Raw genomic sequence first — 20428 nt, 5'->3', positions numbered from 1 at the left:
ATGAAAATCCTTACAAACAAAGCTATGAGTTATTAATATCATAGAATACAAAAAACATGAATAGAAAAACATTTTAGGAAAAGGCATGCAAGAGGGTTGGAAATATCATTTCCACTCCTAGGGATCAATTATAATTTTGGACTTAATTATTAGTTGCCAATCTTATTTTTGAGAGGATCTTGCAATATTATCCTATAGAAGGTTAATGGCAATTTTGGAAAATCTGCTGCCAATATTAAGTTTAAGGGCTCTAGTGATGGAACTAAAACCCTCGCTAGAATTGGCGTCGGGATGGAGCTATAGCGACGGTTTTTGTGATTAGATATATTAGAAAACGGTTTCTACACACAAGTGTAGATTAGTTATCTACACACTAGCCTAAAATACAGTGGAGGCCCACATTGTTTGGGTGATTCAAACCATTTATTTGATTGGCCCTCACATAGATATGGTGTCCACAAAAAATCAGCTCCATAGGATCATCCTAACCCTTCGAACTGTGGAGGCAAAAGATGGACAGATTTGTGAAGGTTTATGCACGTCCATTTTACCTCCACAAATCATTAGGTTGGGATGGTCCTATGGAGCTGATTTTTTGTGGACACCCTATCTATGTGAGGGCCAATTAAATGAATGGTTTGGATCACCCAAACAATATGCCCTCTACTGTATTTTAAGCTAGTGTGTAGATAACTTATCTACACTTGTGTGTAGAAACCGTTTTCTCTAGATATATTTAGAAATTGCTTAATTGCAACGGATATATCAATGGCTAATTTTATTATATTTTCTTTTTCTTTTTAAAAATAAATTTATCGGTTTTAGCGAAGGAATATTCGTCACAAAAAATGATGACAGAAAAGAAATCCGTCGCTATAAACCATTTATTATAGTTACGGAACAATGGTGACAGATTTTTTCCATCGCGACAATGCCTTTTCCTTGTAGTGTTGGATGTTGATAGCATCTTGAGTATGTAATAGCCGTTAAAATTTTATCTTGAGTATTGTAGCAGCCATTAAAATTTAATTAAAGAGCAAAAAGCAAAGCAAGTAGTGCCATTATCAAAATATGGTAGTGTGGATATCAGTTACCATTTTTTCTTACTTGTAACCAAGGTTAAAAATTTTGGGTTCGGTACCAGTTTCGGACCCTGAAATTTCGGTCGAAATCTGGACAAAAATCGAAACCAATATTTTATTCAATATTAAATTTCTGCCGAAATTACCAAAATTTGGGTAAAATATTAAATTAATTAAGAAAAAAAAGATTTTTGGGGTCAAATTTCAAAATTTTGGCCGAAATAAATGACCGTTTTGGTTTTTGGTGGTTTCGGTGTCGGTCTCCACCAAAATCCAAAATTTCCGATTTCATTCGAAATTTAAATCGAAATTTAAAACCATGCTTGTAACATGATTAGATGGTCATTCGACGATTGCCAATTTGGTTGCACGTAGTCGCATCATAGGGTAGTGGTGAAATAGAAAGTAGTAAACAGATGTGACAATTTATCACAACAGTGAACTAGTCTCCTAGTAGTGGTAAGTAGTGTTTATTTGTTTGTTTACTGACGAAAATCGTCATTACCGACGTAAGGGCATTAGGGGTGTCATTATATATATATATATATATATATATATATATATATATATATATATATATATATATATATATATATATACACCGTCGGTGTAGCTAACTTAGCTACACCGTCGGTGTAGCTAACTTAGCTACACCGCCGGCTTAAAATACAATGGTTCCACATTGTTTTGGTGATCCAAACCATTCATTTGATTGACCCTCACATAGATAGGGTTAGGATCACCAAAACAATGTGGGCCCATTGTATTTTAAGCCGGTTGTGTAGCTAAGTTAGCTACACTGGCGGTGTAGCTTCACTATATATATATCCTAACCCTCCATTCTATAGAAATTCCCGTAATGTGCGGTCGTGATCAGACGGTTAGGGTCATCCTATGGAAATGATTTTTGGGGTTGGATAATCCTATGATGTGGGTTGTACCATACTTTCTGAAAAATAAGGGTTCATACCGCCACACACATAAAAAATATCTTATTTCGTCTCCAAAGGCCCCCCCCCCCCACCCCCTTTCTTCCTTTGGCCGCCTCTAATAATGTAAAAACTAAAAAAGTGTATTCATAAATAAGGAACACAGGGGGTTGGCCCGAGGAAAAAATAAAAGTGAATATATATCACTTCCTTTCCAGTATTTTTGAAGTGTTTCCTTAACGATGAAGCATACAACCAGATGAATCCATAATGGTCTTGGATGGCCTAGTTGTTGACAAATTGATTAACAACGGTCCACATTCCAATTGATTGCCTTCACCTCGATCAGATAATACTAAGCCATCGATGACCTATTAATCTAGATTTAGGATTCCCCCAAGAAAAGCTAAACCGTTGATTTTTATAGTCCTTTATCTCACACATGATATATCTGTTCCTAATGGGACGAAGACCATGTGGGTACCAGATCACCCCAATTTTCTTACGTACAAAGTAAGTTTTCAGGCAAGATACAGTTAAAATTTATTAAAATGGAAATAAAAATTAAAATAATGGCTGCTGATATTGGCACTACCATGTTTTGATACTTGGACAACTCATCTTGTTTAAGGCGGTGAAAAATTCACCCCCTTCCATGATTAATTCACCATATATTTTTCAAAATGGACCTCACAGCCCACACCATAGGATGATCCAAACTGTCCATTGGATGGGCCACAATGTAAATAGGTTGTGCCCCAAAAATCATTTCCATAGGATGCTCCCAAGCATCCGATTTGTAGAAGTTTCCATAATGTGAGTCCCTCTTTAGACCGGAGGGTTAGAATCATCCTATGGTTAGAATCATCCTATGGTAATGATTTTTGGGGCACAAACTATTTATGTTGTAGCCCATTAAATGGACGGTTTGGATCATCCTATGGTGTGGGCTTACGGTCAAAGGTTATTACAATTCCCCAAAAAAAAAAACTCTTGAAAGCTAATTAAAAATGAAAGTACAAGATGAGTTAGTGCAATTATCAAAACATGGTAGTGCCAACATTAATAGCCAAAATAAAACACTGTTTTTTCTTTTCCAAATAAAAGCTAATTTGACGGTGGATACGAATTTACAAAAGGGAAATAAATTATATCCAGAACATTTCAACCGTCGTTTGTTGTCGTGTCATGAAGATAAAGTTAACCCATCAAAATGAAGATAAAGTTAGTCTAATGAAAAGACAAACAAAAGGGGTGCAAACAGCAATTTTCATTCATACAAAAAAATTATTCCAAATACACCTCGACACTCAGCTAGCTGTGTGCCCAAGCATACCAGGAAATAATATATCCCCCCATTTATTACCCAGGCCACCTTCTAAAATCACTAGAGGGGTGACCCTGGGAAGAAATGGGGGACAAGTATATCAGCTCCTCCACCCTATCCTATGTATAGTCCTTTTCATCTATCCCTTCCAAACCCAAATGAACAAAAACCCAACCAGAAAGAAAGACATATATATCAGAGAGAGAGAGAGAGAGAGAAAGAGAGAGAGAGAGATGAGAAATCCTTCACCATCAGGTAGTAAGAAGATATCAACCACAACACCATGTTGTATCAAAGTGGGTTTGAAGAGAGGGCCATGGACACCTGAAGAAGATGAGCTTCTCTCTACTTACATAAACAAAGAAGGTGAAGGACGATGGAGAACTCTTCCAAAACGCGCCGGACTCTTACGCTGCGGCAAAAGTTGCAGACTCCGTTGGATGAATTATCTTCGCCCTTCCGTCAAACGCGGCCAGATTGCACCCGACGAAGAAGATCTCATCCTTCGCCTCCACCGCCTTCTCGGCAACAGGTCCTCATTACCCTAAAACCCTCCTTTTTTAGGGTTTGTTTTTTGATATTCTCACTCCTTTTTCTCTTTTTCTTTGTTTTTTTCTTCTTCTTTCAGGTGGTCTTTGATTGCTGGGAGAATTCCGGGACGAACGGATAATGAAATCAAGAACTACTGGAATACCCATCTCAGTAAGAAGCTTATCAGTCAAGGGATAGATCCTAGAACCCACAAGCCATTAAACCCTAACCCTAATTCTCATGCACCTCCAGCTCCACCTGTACCAAAACCTAACCCTAACCCTAACCCTAACCCTAAACCTAATTTTTCTTTACTGGAAGAAACGGGTCGTAGGGTTATTGGTAGTGAGTATTTGGTTGAGAATAACTTGGATGAAGATGACAGCTGGCGGAATTCGAACGGGTTGTTGAAGATGGGAGTGCAAAGTAGCCATGGGAATGATCGTAGTAATGAAGATGATGAGATGGATATCTGCACTGATGATATTTTTTCTTCATTCTTGAATTCTCTGATTAATGAGGATATGTTTATACAGCAGAATCAGCAGAATATGGTTGCACCTTCTGATCCTTTAGTTTCTTCATTACCAAGTTTGGGCTATGGAACTTTCTGGGAAGCCACTGTTTCGTCTGGAACGGGTGCAAATGAAGATGAACAAGGACGCTTTGAAGATCGTATTGATAAGAGGTTTTGAACCACCTGTCCGTACAAAACATAATAATTCAAAAGATTGTATTGTGAGTTATATGTATGTTGTTGTTGCTGCTTCTGTTATGAAGGTATGGATCTATTAGGTACATTAAAAGATGATTAATAGGCTTTCCTTGTTTGTATTTTATTGTTTCCTTCTGGGTTTTTCTCATTCTGCTTTTAGTGAATGAATGAATGATGATGTGAAGTTTCCCTAGTTTCTCTTGGACAAAAAGGAAGCTTCTTCTGGCTTAAATTTTATTTCCTTACATCATGAAGTAAACAGTACTATGTGCTTCTTTCTGCATATTTCAACCTGTCTACCTTTACCTTCAGTTTATCATTTTGAGACCATTTACATGCTTCTAATCTACAGACGAAAAGGATATATATGAGGAGAAAAAATGAACTTGTTTTTCTATACAATAGCCTCTTCGGCTGATGTTTTTTGGTTAATGAGAAGTCTTGCTTCCTACTAACTGAAGTCATTGATTGAAACTTTAATTATTCAATGATAAGAAGAAAAGAAGCGAATACAATAGCAAAGCATTTGGTGTGTAAAGACCTGTGCTTCAAGAAACCATTTACGGCATTATATTATTAAATTGATGGCTACCTTGCATTAATGAAGAAATTTCTCTCCATTATCTAAGTTTCCTTACGAAGAAATTTCTCTTTATTATCTAACACTGCACACTTTGAGATTCAATTCCATTAAATGATAATCTGCCAATTCTGACAGTTTTCATGTGGTAGGCGCATACTATAAGCATGCTTAAAAAAATTTCTGATGATATGGGCAGGTAAAATGAAAACTGGTTTATGTTTTTCAGAAGAGAAAACCATTTACCTAAGATTATACACGATCTTGAATACAATTTCATGAAAAATAATCCATATTGTTGTCTGATCTCTGCAACTTCATATTTGTGTGTTGTCTGAACTCTAAAGTCTGAACTGTCTGATCGGATGAGCAGGCTAAATAAAATGCATACAACATATCAAATTTGAGGAGGTCATTTTCATCTTGCTAGTTTTGTTCAAGTTATAGTCTAGAGAGGCCTCTAACTCTTGCATTGCTGATATAGAAACAGCCATTACCTTAAGCTTATCAAATTAAATATTATGTGAGGGGAACAAATATTTCTACATGCTTCAAATTGTTTACAGTTCTACTTAAGATGATATCATAGTATTTTCAGAAGCCCAAAAATACTAACAGCTATATATTCACGATTCACTAATCAATATGAGAATACTTCAGTATGTTGCAAAAATATCAAAAAGGCTATGCATAAAAATATTCCTTGTCATGGCCATTGGAGATTATGCCTTTGGTAGAAAATATCACACTTCCATGTACATGCATTCATAAATTTTCTTTTGGTGACTGAGGAGGAAAAACAGTCCATTATAGTTATCGACTGCCATCTCCCACAGCCGGTTCTCCGCCGAATCAGCCTTACCAAAGCAAAGGACCGACCTTTTCTAATGCAAATATCATTTTCTTGCTGTTATTTGAGCTAATATTCAGTTATGCATGATACTCATATATTCATTTCATGAGGCAACTATACATTACAACTTTGACATTCAAAGATGCAATTGGGTCACAAATTTTTATTGATAAGCATATCATCGGATGTAAGTCCTTTCTGAACAGCGAAGATTTCACTTGCAAGCTGACTATTGTAATGTAAAATATCGTATGAAAACCAAAACTTAGAATTCAACCACATTGGTGATTTTTAAATTTACAATTTATAGAATTACTAAAAAAAATTGTACTTTGCTCAGAAGAAAAATTATCCAAGCATAAATATAATCATTGCATAATGGCTATTGAATGTGCTGCTTTAGTTGGCAACTAGCTATAATGCCTTTTTCTGATGAATCACATATTCCTACGATTTGATGGACTAATAAATCCATCAAATGAATCGTAATAACAATTGAAATGATCGAAAAAGATATGTGAGTTAATATATGTTCTAAAGTCGCAAATATCATAAAAAATTATTTTGTAAAAAAAAAAAGGGGGGTGTGTGTTCCTCAATTATGGAATGGAAATAAGGAAAGGGACCTTTAATTAGGAGAATTGTTAGGTTGCACTGTAATTTTGGATTGGATTTCAAATGCTAATGCTAACAACTAAGCTAATTAAGTGTCTTCTTGTAACAAGATACAGTGTATAATACCATAAGAGACAACACAAAAATATTTAATCAATATAATAATTAAGTTTTGACTTATAGTCCTTTTAAACCAGTGTCAGAAGGATCCAACGATTTTAGTAGTACCCCTGCGGGTTGTCTTTTGTGTATACTGCAATTGCTTTTTATGACCATCTATGTCTTTAGTTATTTCAGCTTCTTTCTCATATATTATATATGGAGAGGCGCAGACATCCCCATCAAGGACAAGGGCAGACCCATGATTGGAGGAGCACGTGAAAAAAGCATTTAGACAAGACAAGGAAGACCTGAAAATGGTGAGATTAAGCAGGAGGGAGCTCTTTAGGACTCCTTTCTTAAGATAAGTTGATTCTAACTTTGCCAAAAAGTTTCTGCAACTATTTATATATCTGCATCAAAATCCAAAACAAACAGGGCCTTACTTATATGCCGAGATAGTGTTGAGAAACAATAATAGACTACGAGATAAAAAAAAAGTGGGCATAGTAAGAAATATATGATAAAGAGCAATTTGCCTTCTGAGTTTACTTGGAATAAACAATCACCAAGATAGAGGTATAATATAAATATAAGTTGGTATTTGCTAGCGTCCATCGCAGAAGGCATTTCACGGATGGGCTGTTGCATGTGAAAGCAGCCACACTGGCTATCTTTTCAGCAGATTTTGTCTTCATTCACGAGGTGGCTGCTCTCACATGCAATAGGCTATCCGTGAAATGCCTTTTGCAATGAAAGCTAGCAAATACCCTGATATGAATATATGATAGGCCCCACATTGAGATCATGTGAGGTAGGATAGTAGAATACTAATTATTTGGTTTTTTAACTTTTTGGAAAGCTGGTAAGGATTTTGTTTCCTAAGTATAGTAGGATTACCCTTCTAATTATAAGTGTTCTAATTTAGCTACTTTGTTTATGTGTTAGGATTCTAGATCTTTCTTTTAGGAGAAGTTTACTCATTTAGGTATTGCATTTCTTTTATATAAGAGGTTGTAAATTGTAAGTTGGAATAATCATGGAATAATATCAAAGACATTTTGTCTCTCTATCTCTCTTTTCTTCTTCTCCCCCTTCCTAGTGGATTCTAGGGTTCTTCTTCTTCTTCTTCTTAGTGGATTCTAGGACAATTTTCGGATCGTACGCTTCGGCTGTGATTCCCGTTTGATCTGTTGCATTAGTTGGTATCAAAGCTAGTGGTGACAAAAGATTGCTCAAGTTGATTACTTGTGCACAACATATTTGTTAGCTGAAATAATTTCTCTACCAAGGCCCACAACCAATACCTAGCCACTATCCTATAATTTCACCAACCATCTCAACCTATACCCATATCCTTAACCTTTTATGCTCCGTTTGGTTGCTTGGGGTGGCTCGGAAAGTAGTGGATTATGAAGTCAAAAGAAGTCAAACGGGAGGAGAGAAGCATTTTGATTTGTCTAGAAATTACCTCGGAGAATATTGAAGCAGTGTTTGGTTACACGGCATATTGTTGGAAAGTAGGAGAATAAGTAGGGGTGTCATTACCAATATAGGGATAGAGGAAAGAGAGAGAGAAGAGACAGAAAGAGAGAGCATCATTCCCTAGAAAATTCAACCAAAATTCTTTAGTTTTGGAAGGATTTGCAGAGGGGACAAGGAATCCACATCATCACACAAGTAATTATTACATGAGAGACATTCAAGGGAGCCCAATGCTATTTTGGCAACCAAACATGGAATGGCATGCCAAATCCTAACCAAATTCCGACGGCTACCAAGCTTTTCTGCAACCAAACGAAGCATTACCTACACTTGACTCAAACCAACTGTCCCTTTTCCTTTTTCCACACGCCTCTAATATTGATAATGACACCACCACCATTCAGTTTCCTAGGTCTTTTCCCCCTCTCCTAGTTTTCCTTTCTTTTCCTTAACCTATCATGGATTTACAGTTCATCCCATCGTTCTTTGGGTATGGAGATTGCAAGACCGCATGTTTGGCTTGGATTGATACAATTGAGGATTGTAGAGAAAAATATGGGCTGAGCGAAATAGAGACGATTAAGTGTGCCAGAGCGACAACAATGTTTCATGCTAGATCTATGTTGAAAAGGATAGAAAGCGAGAGATATAGATTGGGATATCCGTAGTTCAGCTATTGGCATGAAATTCGTGATCCCTTTATCAAAGAATTTGCGCTAGTTACGTATCAAGAGTCTTTGAAAATTCAAGCTAAAATCAGGCGAGAGAAAGCCCAAAAGGCCAAGAACCATGCTAAGAAGAAAGCTGCTTGTCCTTCTAATCCAAAAGGCATGGTGTATGTACCGGGCCAGAAGCGAATATAAGAGTACATCAGTTCTGCAATCAAGGTTCAGAGCTGGTGGTGACAAACGATCGCTCGAATTGATTACTTGTGCACAAAATATGCCGCCAACGTCATTCAGAGAGCTTGGAGAGCCCAGATCACTCGATGGAGAATGATGAAATTCGTAGGTGCCGCATACGAGTCAGAAATAATAGACAGAAATTTACTCCCTCTCTATGATGACAACACCGTTCATACTAAACATAGTGAAGGATATATTCTACCTAAACTAACCAGGATCGAAGAGTTTATCGAAGGCGTAATTTTTAGTCGAATCAAGTCTGACCACCTATGCACACATGCCAGATTACCAGGCAGATGGAAGTATCTGATTCGATGGAAAGGATTTCAATTCGAAGTCGATGCAAGCCGTTCATCTGCACAGATCTGTTTCACAACGGATCTACATTTCAGCTTGTTCTCTCCATCTTTCGTCCAAATTGGAGGACGAGTTTCTTTCAAGTGAGAGGGACTGAGGTAGGATAGTAGAGTACTGATTATTTAGTTTTTTACTTTTTGGAAAGTTGGCAATGATTTTCTTTATTTATTAGGATTTTGTTTCCTAAGTGTAGTAGGATTACCCTTCTAATTATAGGTGTTCTAATTTAGTTACTTTCTTTATGTGTTAGGATTCTAGATCTTTCTTTTAGGAGAAGTTTACTCATTTAGTTATTGCATTTCTTTTATATAAGAGGTTGTAAATTGTGAGTTGAAATCAATCATGAAATAATATCAAAGACGTTCTGTCTCTCTATCTCTCTCTTCTTCTGTCTCTCTATCTCTCTCTTCTTCTTCTCTCATTTCCTACTGGATTCTAGGGTTCTTCTTCTTCTTCCTAGTGGATTCTAGGACAATTTTTGGATCGTGCGCTTCGGCTACGATTCCCGTTTGATCCGCTGCGTATCATGTGATTACCGTGAATAGTAAATAACTAAATACTGTATTATATACTGTGAATAGTTGTTGCAGGCAAGAGAGAGAGAGAGAGAGAGAGAGAGAGAGAGAGAGAGAGAGATTATGTTTTTACAGGGAGGGGAGGGAGTGATGAAGGTGGAAATGAGGAAGACGAGTCTCGTTTCTGTCCAAATTTGTCGTGGGTTAACTCTTGAGGTAGATATGTCAACTCCCAAGTGTTTTGTTCGAATTTGCAGACCAGGGTAAACTCTTGAGGTTCAATATGTTTGAAGCTAGATAGGTTTTTTCATGGTTGATAAACTTTGACATAGTTTTCCTCGAAGCCAACTTAAGCCCGCATTTATGGGTGCTTTGTGTCGCAGCTGATGGGATTTATGGCATTTTATGTGGCAAGACCATTTCATTGTCAATATTCTAATTCTCTCCGACCATGCTCTAATATACATGATGTGATTGATGGAATCTTCTTAGCCGATTAGGACTTATATTTCCACGATGAGCAGGGTGCTAGGAATGGGAACTGACCTAATTGGGGCGGGGATAATACCACTGAATATATTGTAGTGGTGTATTCATGGTATCCGTTGGGAAAATATGCCGAGCAAATCCGATCCAATCATGCGCATATAAATGTAAAAGTAAAATTAAACATAAGCCACAAGATGAACACCAGAAATTTACGTGGTTCGGCCAAAGATGCTTATATCCATGGGCGAGAACACGATCTTCACCATGAGGAAGCAAAATTACAAGGATTACAATGGTGTCACAAAACCCACAAACCCACAACCCTTTCCCTTGCATCCCAACCAAGATTGTACCCACAAGAGCAACCCGTGAAAAAACCCATGAGAAAACCCGAAAACCCCGAGAGAAATCCCAAGAAAAAATCTCCTTTTTTATTTTCTCCCTTCTATTTTTTCTTTCTATCTCATTCTAATGCCCAAGCCGCCTCCCACCAAAGGAGAACACATGCTCTTTCATTTTTTACGTTTAGGTTTCCTTAAATCCGAAAGAATTTGTTTCTATTTTGCCTCCCGCTATAAGCGGTGAGAAATAATGCAACTTTCCCAACAATCTCTACATCGGCTTGTTTTCCAGCCACTTGAAGATTATCAGTTGATGTCTCCACTGGTCCGCTTTCATCGCAAATAGCCATTGGCCTTCTAAAGTACCAGCTACACACTATCAAATCACCTTGGTTTTAACTCCAAATGATTTGATCAACACGGCCAATGCACATGTGTAGCTGCCATCCCGTTGACTCAGCCAGTCAACCCTAGAGAGAGATCTCAATCCGTCCTTCCCGTCATAGGAACTTTCAGCTTCTCACCACCGTCTGCAACCTGGAAATCCATCTTTGCACCAACTACACAAGGGACCCTATTCTTGTGTACACCCCTCTATTTCTAACTAGCCATCGAGATCTTACGAACTCTAGTCATTGTGTCCTCGACTAGACGATATTATCTTCCTTGCATCTCTTCTTTCATTAGAACCATAAATTCACATGTGATTTTCTTAGCTCCACTTGCAGCTGAATACCTGCAACCGTTTGAGTCTAATTGTCCAAGTGACACTAGATTCTTTTGTATCTTTAGGACATAAGCCACAACACCCAAAGTACAGACCACTCCATCAAACATCTTGATCTTCATTGTTGATGTCACAAGTTGAGCCGTCACGCAAGGACACTGCACCCGCCCTTCTCTCCTAGAAAGTTTCAAAATATTACCTCCTGGAATGAAGAAAGCACCTAATTGAGAATCCACTCATCATGAAAAGTATGATTACTTGATGAGGAGAAGTGTGATCTCCTGTGGAGACTGTGAGCAAGGTTTTAAATTTCGGTGTTTCCCGAAATCGAAATTTCGACAAAAATCATGAAATTTCGGTCGAAATTGGGTAAAAGCCCTCGAAATACTGATTTTTAAAGCCAAAATTTCGGCTGAAATTTGGTAAAGGATTAAAATAATAAGAATTTATCATTTATTTCGCCGAAATTTCCAAAATTTCAGTCGAAATTTTGTACATTTCGAAAATTTCGGTTTAGTTGTGATTTCGTTTCGGTCCCGACCGAATCCGAAATTTCAGATTTCGGTTGAAATTTAAAACCATGACTATGAGAACGTCTCCAACCATTTCGCTTTTCTCATCCGTTAAGACTACCACCGTATTTGTAGCACTATTGTCCGACGTGTCGGCCCACTTCAAACAATTCCGCTTGAAGTGGCCATATTCCTTGCAACAATAACATTGCTTGCCCTTTTCGCTGACCTTGGATCTTGACTTGCCTTTTCCCGATCCATTATCAGACGACTTTCCTCTTTGCTTCTCTCCATGAAAAACCAACTCATGCTCTTGAACAACATTTTGATTAGACCCCCCTCCTAGTCTCATTAGATAAGAGCATCACCATGACTTCACTTCATGGTGTCCTTACCGGATAATAACATAGTTATCAGATTGTCGTAAGAATCAGGAAGCGGAGTAAGAAGCAAAATGGACTTGTCTTATTCCTTCATCTTTTCTTCAAACATTGTTGAGTTGATCAATAAGTCCATCTAACAGAATCACGTGTTTTAGAATATCTCCACCTTTTTGCATCTTCAGCTCGTACAACTGTCGCTTTCAGATACATTGGCCATGCTTTCTGACAAGGCTTTTCAAATTTCTCTCATAACTTAGGCTCTTCTTCTTCCTTCATAATCTTAAACACAACATTATCCGACAGACATAGTCAAATTGTGCTCACCGCCTTCGACTCAATTTCTTCCTCCTCGGTATCGTTGTCTCCTCCGACTTTCCATCTTTTCCCTTCGATGCTTTCACAAGGCCCTATTGAACAAGGATGCCATTCATCCTCATCTTTCATAGGGTGAACCTACCCTTTTCATAAAACCCATCGATGTTGAATTTGGTAAAACTAGATTTTTTCACCATCTCAGATCACCCTTGATGCGAGAAACTCTATCTTTAATGAGAATCTCTCAAACAATCTTTCTACCTCCGACGATCACTCTAATCGTGATCCAATCACAACACCCACAACTGCTCTAACCGGACTCAACGCTCGTTCCAACTTTAGCTCTGATATCACTTGTTGAGAAAATCCGCCTGGCAAATCCGATCTGATCGTTTACAAATAAATGGAAAAGTAAAAATAAACACAAGACGGAAGATGAACACCGAGATTTTACGTGGTTCGGCTAAGATGCCTATTTCTGCGAAGACCATACACACAAGAGCAGCTCGAGAAAAAACCTTTCCATAAAACCCAAAAAATAACCCGAGAAAGAACCTCGGGAGAAATCCTAGGAAAAACTCTCCTTTCTTTCTCTTCCTTCTATATTTTCTCTTTGCCGCCTTCTAATGCCCAAAGCATCTCCCGTCAAGACAGAACACATGCTCCTCTTTTTTATACGTCGGATTTTCTAAAACGTAAAGAACTTATTTCTAGTTTGCCTCCACTACACACGGTGGAAAGCAAGGCAACTTTCCCGACAATATCATATATTCATTTGGAGTTTTGAGAATTGATTTTGAATCTAAAATTGATAATGGACTCAGAATTGTGTCTAATTTTGAGTCCAATAATAAGTTTTGGACTTAGAATCGATTCTCAAAATCCTAAACGAACCGGTCTTACTCATTCTCTACATATGTTTCAATATATTATGCAGTAATACATACATGATGAACAGATAAAACATATGCATGTAGGAGGCCCTAAAAAAAAAGCATATGGATTATTTTTACGAAAATATCCATGAAATAATAGTTAAAATTATAAAATTTTGGAGGGTATATTCATAAAATGGTACTTAAAATTATAAAAAATTGAGGACAAGGAAATGCTATGGGTTGGATTGCTTGTGTGTCCACGGGACAAATCTCATTTGAAATGGATGGTGTGAGTTTGTCAAATGCTTGACAAGCCACTACATTAGCGTCGCATAAACCCATAGGAACTACGAGATCACCCCAAGGACTCCTTCGGCATCCAGGGTTCACAGACCGACCATAGGCCTTGTTCAATAAGTGGACCGCATTAGCTGTCACTTCTTCGGTTGAGCAGTAAGGGCGGTTCTTTTTCTTCAGAATTCATCTTCATCTGCCTCCACTTCGGGGCGGCTGCTACATTAATCTGTCAAAATAGCGGTCTAATTTCTTGTGTTCTTAGGAAGAGCCATACGAGGCAGCTCACGTACGGTTTGGGAGCCGAGCCCTTAGGGGCTTAGGTCAACACTTATATATTAGCCATTCATCAATTGAAAGCGGGCAATCTACTCAATAGCCCAAATACTTAGAGCACATCTTTTGTTGTTTCCATTGCTTGAAGTGATTGTTATGACCACGAAGAAACGACGAATCCTAACTACGGCGGGCGTGAGACAACTCTCTAAGAAACTCGGCAAAATAGCCCCGTAACTTTGGGAGAAAGGGTTCCTCCTCACAAAGGAGGTCGTAGTACTTGCTCGGGAATAATTTCGAATACCATATTAGGGATCCAAAATGAATCCATTAATCTTGCTAATGCGTCAAGATCCTATCCGTTTAAGTTTGAATTCACATGGCCCATTGTGTAGGGACCCTGGTAGCACTCACCAACTCACCCTTTAAAGCTAACCGTTAAGGAGAGGGTGCACAAGTCCTTATAGCCCATCCACATCCTCTCACTTTTCCGATGTGGGATCTTTGCTATTGCGTGGAACCCCCAACAAACTCACCCTTTAAAGCTAACCGTTAAGGAGAGGGTGCCCAAGTCCTTATAGCCCATCCACATCTCTCTCACTTTTCCGATGTGGGATCTTTGCTATTGCGTGGAACCCCCAACAATCTCCCCCTCCACGCAAATGCAACGTGGACAGTCTCACCCCTCCACACGGTGGCAACGTATTGAGATCTTTCATCGAGGGACTATTCCGTCCTCGGATGCACACCGGCTCGATGCCACTTGTAGTAGGGTGGACATGGTTCCGGTTCAACCCGAAGAACCGAACCAAACCGAACCGGCCTATGTGGTTCAGTTCGGTTCTAGGATTTGGTGGCTCGGTTCCGGTTCCCAAAATTGGGAACATTTTGTTTCCGGTTTGGCTCTGGGTTTGGATCTTGGAACTGAGAACCGAACCTTGTAATAGACTGACTTTTAAATTTTTACAAATTTTCTTTTGACTTGAGAACTGAACCATCTGGAAGAGTGTAGACAATGAAATAAGGGTCTGCTGCCTTATATCATTCCTTCATACTTAAAAATAGCATGATAACTGAGCCCATGCATTCCATTAATTCATCCAAAAAAAAGAAAAAAATAATAAAAAAGGTTGGGTAAACCTAGAACCGAATCTGTTTCGGTTCCAATGGTAAGTGGTTCGGTTCTGGTTCCAAATTCTGGGAACCGATAGCAATTGGTTCGGTTATGGGTATACCCTAGAACCAAACCGACCCAAATCATGTCCACCCCTAACTTGTAGGGATCGGGGTAAAACTTACCCTCAAAAGCTAGCCGTCAAGGAGAGGGTGCTGAAGTCCTTCTAGCTCTTCCTGTTAATGTCTGTTTTGAGAGTATGTGTGCACATCCACATCTCTCAACTTTTCCGATGTGTGATATTCTTTGCTTTTGCGTGGAACCCCAAACACATTTGACCGCTTGGGTCCATGGACACCTCTCTCTCTCTCTCCATTGGGCTGGCCCGTTGGGGCCTACATATTTTCCAAGGACAGTATGCAACCGAAAACACCAATATACCGCCAAAGGTCGAAAGGCACGGTATTTATTTTTATTTTTAAAAAGAAAAGACTCCACAGATCAACGCTTTAGGATAATCCTTTGGCTCCCATTTTAAAGACACGGCCTATCTAAGACATGGAGACCAAAAAATGAATGGCTTAGATCATCCATTCATGTGGGTCCCACCATACATTTTATGCTACACACGTGTGCACAGTATAAAAACTCTCGACAGTTGAAGATGGAAATATCGGACGAGTTCTGTGTATGGTCGCCGATGTTAGTGTTTTCGACGCGCCTAAGTTCGACTAGCTTTTAAATCAAATTTTCATTCCCATTTTACCCCTATTTAGTTTTGTCACCGAATGACGGAAATACCCTTATGATTTTCGACTTGTTCTGGAATAATTGTACTTTGCCTAATCTGCAGCTTTAATTGCTCTTTGATAGGAATTGGTAACCGCACCAATCGGAAGACTTCTAAAATGAAGAATGGGCGTGTGGTATCAAAGCGAGGGGGCTATGAGAAGGGCAATCCCGAGAAAGTCTTCAAAATTCCCTATCACCGGTCTAATCTATACAGAGATTTCCTGACTTCCACCACTTCTGTAAATTTCAGTGTACGTTTATTACATTGATCACCCAAGGTATGTTCAGCAACCATGAAAACAAAAGGGAAATGATATATCCGCCCCTTTTATCACCAGGAACACCCCTGTCAGTGTATCAATGGCTAAAGAGGGGCTGTTGTACTTTTGTCAGAAGAATTCAATGCCCCTGATTACCACAGACACTGACAGAAGGTGTTCCTAGTGATCAAAAGGGGCGGATATATCACTTCCCAAAACAAATCATAGAATATTTGTTTTCTAAGTGTAAGAGAAGGGCAAAGAGGTGAGGGAGAGAGATTTGAGGGGGCCGGCAAGTGACGAGATCATGGGATGTAATTAGTGTTAGATCAAGTAAAGGTTACTTGAAGCATTACACCCAAGATATCTAGTTTGGAATAACAAGTTTGTTGCCTCCAGCCCCTATATATAGATACACTAGGGTTAATGACTGGTTAATAGACTCTAGCCTATGTAGGCCTACCGGTCAATTATCTTATTGGGCTTATATTAGAACATATATGGGTTATACTATATACCCAACAATTAGAAAACAGGGAAAACAAAAATCCTATTTAAACAAAGAATTTCTATTATTCGTTTAGGGCCCAATCACATGTTCTCTCAAATCTCTCTCAGCAGCCCTCTCTATGCTGCTCTCACCTTGGTTTAACAAATATTCCATGATTTTTTTTTCATGGTTGCCTAACATGCCCTTAATTACTGTCTCTAATTAAACGGTATAAAAAATATTGATTTTCTGATACATTATTAAAAAAATCATAGAGAGAAAAAAGCACACAGGAGATCACACCCATACATTACTCGAATTCTCATCAAATGTTTTATATTGTCCTTATGCTTAAACATACTTAGGCAGAGTCAAATCTCACAAATTCATGGGTTCATTCCTTGCTTATCCAACATCAATGAAAGTAAAATGTCTTAACAGATTATTCTCAATTTAGCTCTAACTAAGTGCAAACTTCCATTCTAAAACTTCCTAAAGTCTAAAATTTAGGCTTGCTTTCATAGAAACATAGTCTAGTACCGAAAATGATCCTACATTATACATGTTACACACCCATCGATTTGAAAAAAGAAAACAAGCAAGAAATCCGAGCAAATTCATAATAAATGTCGCTTATAACAAATGTGCTACAATTATATATCAAGTCACCCATAAATTTGAAGGAAGGAAATGCAAAATTCATTCAAATTGCACCACTAAATTTAGTAAAGAATCGCTCAAACAACTAACCTCAATAAGTTCATGAGTTGCACTACCCCGTAAAAGAGCTTCACGTTCATTAGGCCCGTTTCTTACACTTCTCTCTTAGTTGAAGTTAAATGGGGCCATGGATATTGTAGGGGAGCCTAAAAAATAAACTATAAATTGGAAATTGGTGCGCAAGAGAACTAACTCTGATACGCGCACCAAGACACGTTGATCAATAGACTATGTGAGGATGAACGGTGGGTGTAAATAGATGTGTGTGGGGGCTATGAAGAAATATTTATATGAGGAGGATATAGTGACCGTTAGATCTATGTTGTTTGTTTGGATTGACTGGTAGCTTTAGCTGTATGGATTTGTGGCTCGATCACCATAAAAAGACTTGAGAGACCCGACCAAACATTCCAACTCTAGAGTCTGATTTACGTATTAGTTAGACCAACCTTTCTTTGAACTCAACGGTCTTTCCAGGGGTATTTACGTCATTTTAGAAGTGAAGTCAGATATCTGGGGCAACAGTACGCAAACGTATCTAAGTTTCTGAGTGTTGAAATGACCCAAATGCCATTTTATTGTTTAGAGGTAAAGTGAGAGGGTCTTTCCTAACAGTCACCTTTTGGACTTTGATTGTGCCACGTGGATGTGATCGGATCCGTTGATTCGATCAAAAACCATGTTTTTTACAAGAAAACCTTGATCGGATGATCCTTGGCCCTTGATCTCATGAGCCACTTTTTACAGTACTCTAAAAAAAAAGCTGAATTGTTAATTTTGTAGTCCTTTTAATGGGACCATGACCACATCGATCACTGCATCAGGGTCCACAAGATCAATGGTCTCGATTGCATAGCTATGTCCCCACGTGGGCCCCAAAAATTGTTCATTTGATGGGCCCGTGCTACAGGTGGGTCAGTGCCTAAAATCTGCCACGTCATCAAGGTGAAGTGGGCCCTTAGTATAGTACTTTTGCCCACAAAAAGTATTTTTGTTTATCGTGAGGGCATTTAGGGAAAGTTCAAGATATCCCAAAGGGAGATGATTTTTTCACCTCCCAGGATTATGCGCCCCCCTGAAATCAAGTCAACAAGGGGGGCTCATTATCCTTAGGTGGGGGGCGAAAAAATCATTGCCCTAATACATTTTCAAAAGTCAACATAAAGAGGCGGATTATCTAGGGTTAACCACCAGCAAACGGCATGAGTCCGGGCTGCCATTCCACGTTGGAACCTTCAAACATATACCAAGGTTTGAAACGGCATGAGTCCGGGCTGCCATTCCATGTTGGAACCTTCAAACATATACCAAGTTTTGGCAAGGCCTATTTTAATTAAATGTTATTTCAAGTAAAAGGTCTGTTGCATGTCGGAGCAGCCACAACTTGAATGAAGACAAAATCTACTGAAAAGTGAGCCGATGTGGCTGCTCTGACATGCAACAGCCCATCTGCAAAATGCCTTCTGTGATGTACGCTAGCAAAGAATGTCATTATTCGATTTTTTTTTAATTCTCCACGGAGGAAAAAAATCACAAAAAGTCCGGCAGCGAATGATAAAAAAACAACCTTATTTTTCCAAGTTTTGTTGATGCTCATTTTCGTTTAAAGTTATTTCAGGCAAGATTTTCTAACAAAAAAAAAATAGAAATTATTACCTCAAATAGTTTTTACCTAATAATTAGGGTTAGCAGTCATTGTAATTCCCAATGTGTTATGGGTATTCTGAGTTTTTTTTTTTCTTGAAAATTGTTTTTTCCAACAATTGGTAAGCTATTTTTTCAGTAAATTTTTTTATTTTAATAGAAAACTATTAAGGAAACAAAAACCATGCTATAGTCGTGTTTTCCTCAACTTTCACTCCAAGAATTTAAGGTAAAAAAAAAAAGATTTAGGCCATGTTTGACAACCATGAATTATTTTTCCATGAAATATTAGTTTATCATGTAGTGAGAGAGGGCCAGCGAGGGTGGGAGGTGAAGAGACTTAGGAGAGGGTAAGATGTGGCTAAAAAGTAGAGAAAAATAAATTGCAAGTCACTTTCTCCCACCAGTCCAAGCACTCTAGCGCTGTCTCATCACTTTCATAGATTAAAATTCCATGGAAAATTTTTTCATGGACTGAGACAGTTTGATCGATGAACAGGGTTCGATCTGGTTAAAATGGATCTAGACACTAATTTTAATATAAGGGGTCTATTATAAAAACCTGTTTAGCATTTGACAAATCATGGATCCATATTCAAGTTCTGCAAGTATGTCTGGATCTGATTAGGGTCCGTCAAACTATGAAATGCCAACAGATGCTTTGAATGGTTTACTATAAATCCCCATGCCTAATCGGCCGTAACACAAATTAACAAAAATAAAAGAGAGAATAAAGAGGGGGATGGTTGATTCGAGGCAACCGGACCTCCCAATGCATGTATCATATTCTGAGTATTTTTCATAACAAGACCTAGTTTTAACCATAAGGGTATTTTAGAAAGATTTCATAAAAATATATCGACATTTGCTCATTGCACTTCGTGATGAAACTAATATATGTTTCTATTTTGTTGTCGGGTCTTGGCCGGTCCAATTGGACTGTTCATATCTGAAGGTACTTGGATTCAAAGGCCGAGAGTAGGATCCCGAGGAATTCTGATTAGGGAAGAAATCAAATAACAAGAGAAAAAGAAACAGGGAAGAAGGGTTATGAGAACAGACGAGGAAGATGGATAGAGAAGTGGGATATGAAACACTCCATATAGATTTCCCACTTCTAATGTGAGTTGCAAATTACAGGCCTGATCAACATTTGGTTGCACAAAAGCCGAGATGGCTTAGGGGTTTTGCTTGGCATTA

At 38.4% G+C, this 20428-nt stretch overlaps 1 protein-coding gene and 1 long non-coding RNA gene across 2 annotated transcripts; one reads left to right on the top strand and one right to left on the bottom strand.

Annotated features, from left to right (window-relative positions):
* Positions 1 to 3263: 3263 nt before the first annotated feature.
* Positions 3264 to 17893, bottom strand: LOC143847539 (uncharacterized). Its single transcript, XR_013235070.1, has 2 exons — positions 17615 to 17893; positions 3264 to 4569 (listed from the first exon to the last, which is right to left on the bottom strand). It is a non-coding gene; the product is annotated as an uncharacterized LOC143847539 (long non-coding RNA).
* Positions 3473 to 4703, top strand: LOC143847538 (transcription repressor MYB5-like). The gene is made up of 2 exons (XM_077356416.1): positions 3473 to 3870; positions 3967 to 4703. Exons 1-2 carry the CDS (start codon positions 3497 to 3499, stop codon positions 4562 to 4564), a joined length of 972 nt encoding a protein of 323 aa, XP_077212531.1. The 5' UTR covers positions 3473 to 3496; the 3' UTR covers positions 4565 to 4703.
* Positions 17894 to 20428: the final 2535 nt, after the last annotated feature.

Source organism: Tasmannia lanceolata, unplaced genomic scaffold (assembly GCF_043159265.1).
Source record: "Tasmannia lanceolata isolate RefF3 unplaced genomic scaffold, GAP_Taslan_0.1 ptg000015l, whole genome shotgun sequence".
In the NCBI taxonomy this organism is placed as follows: domain Eukaryota; kingdom Viridiplantae; phylum Streptophyta; class Magnoliopsida; order Canellales; family Winteraceae; genus Tasmannia; species Tasmannia lanceolata.
The sequence above is the reverse complement of the archived record's forward strand: the minus strand, read 5'-3'. Positions and strand labels throughout refer to the sequence as shown.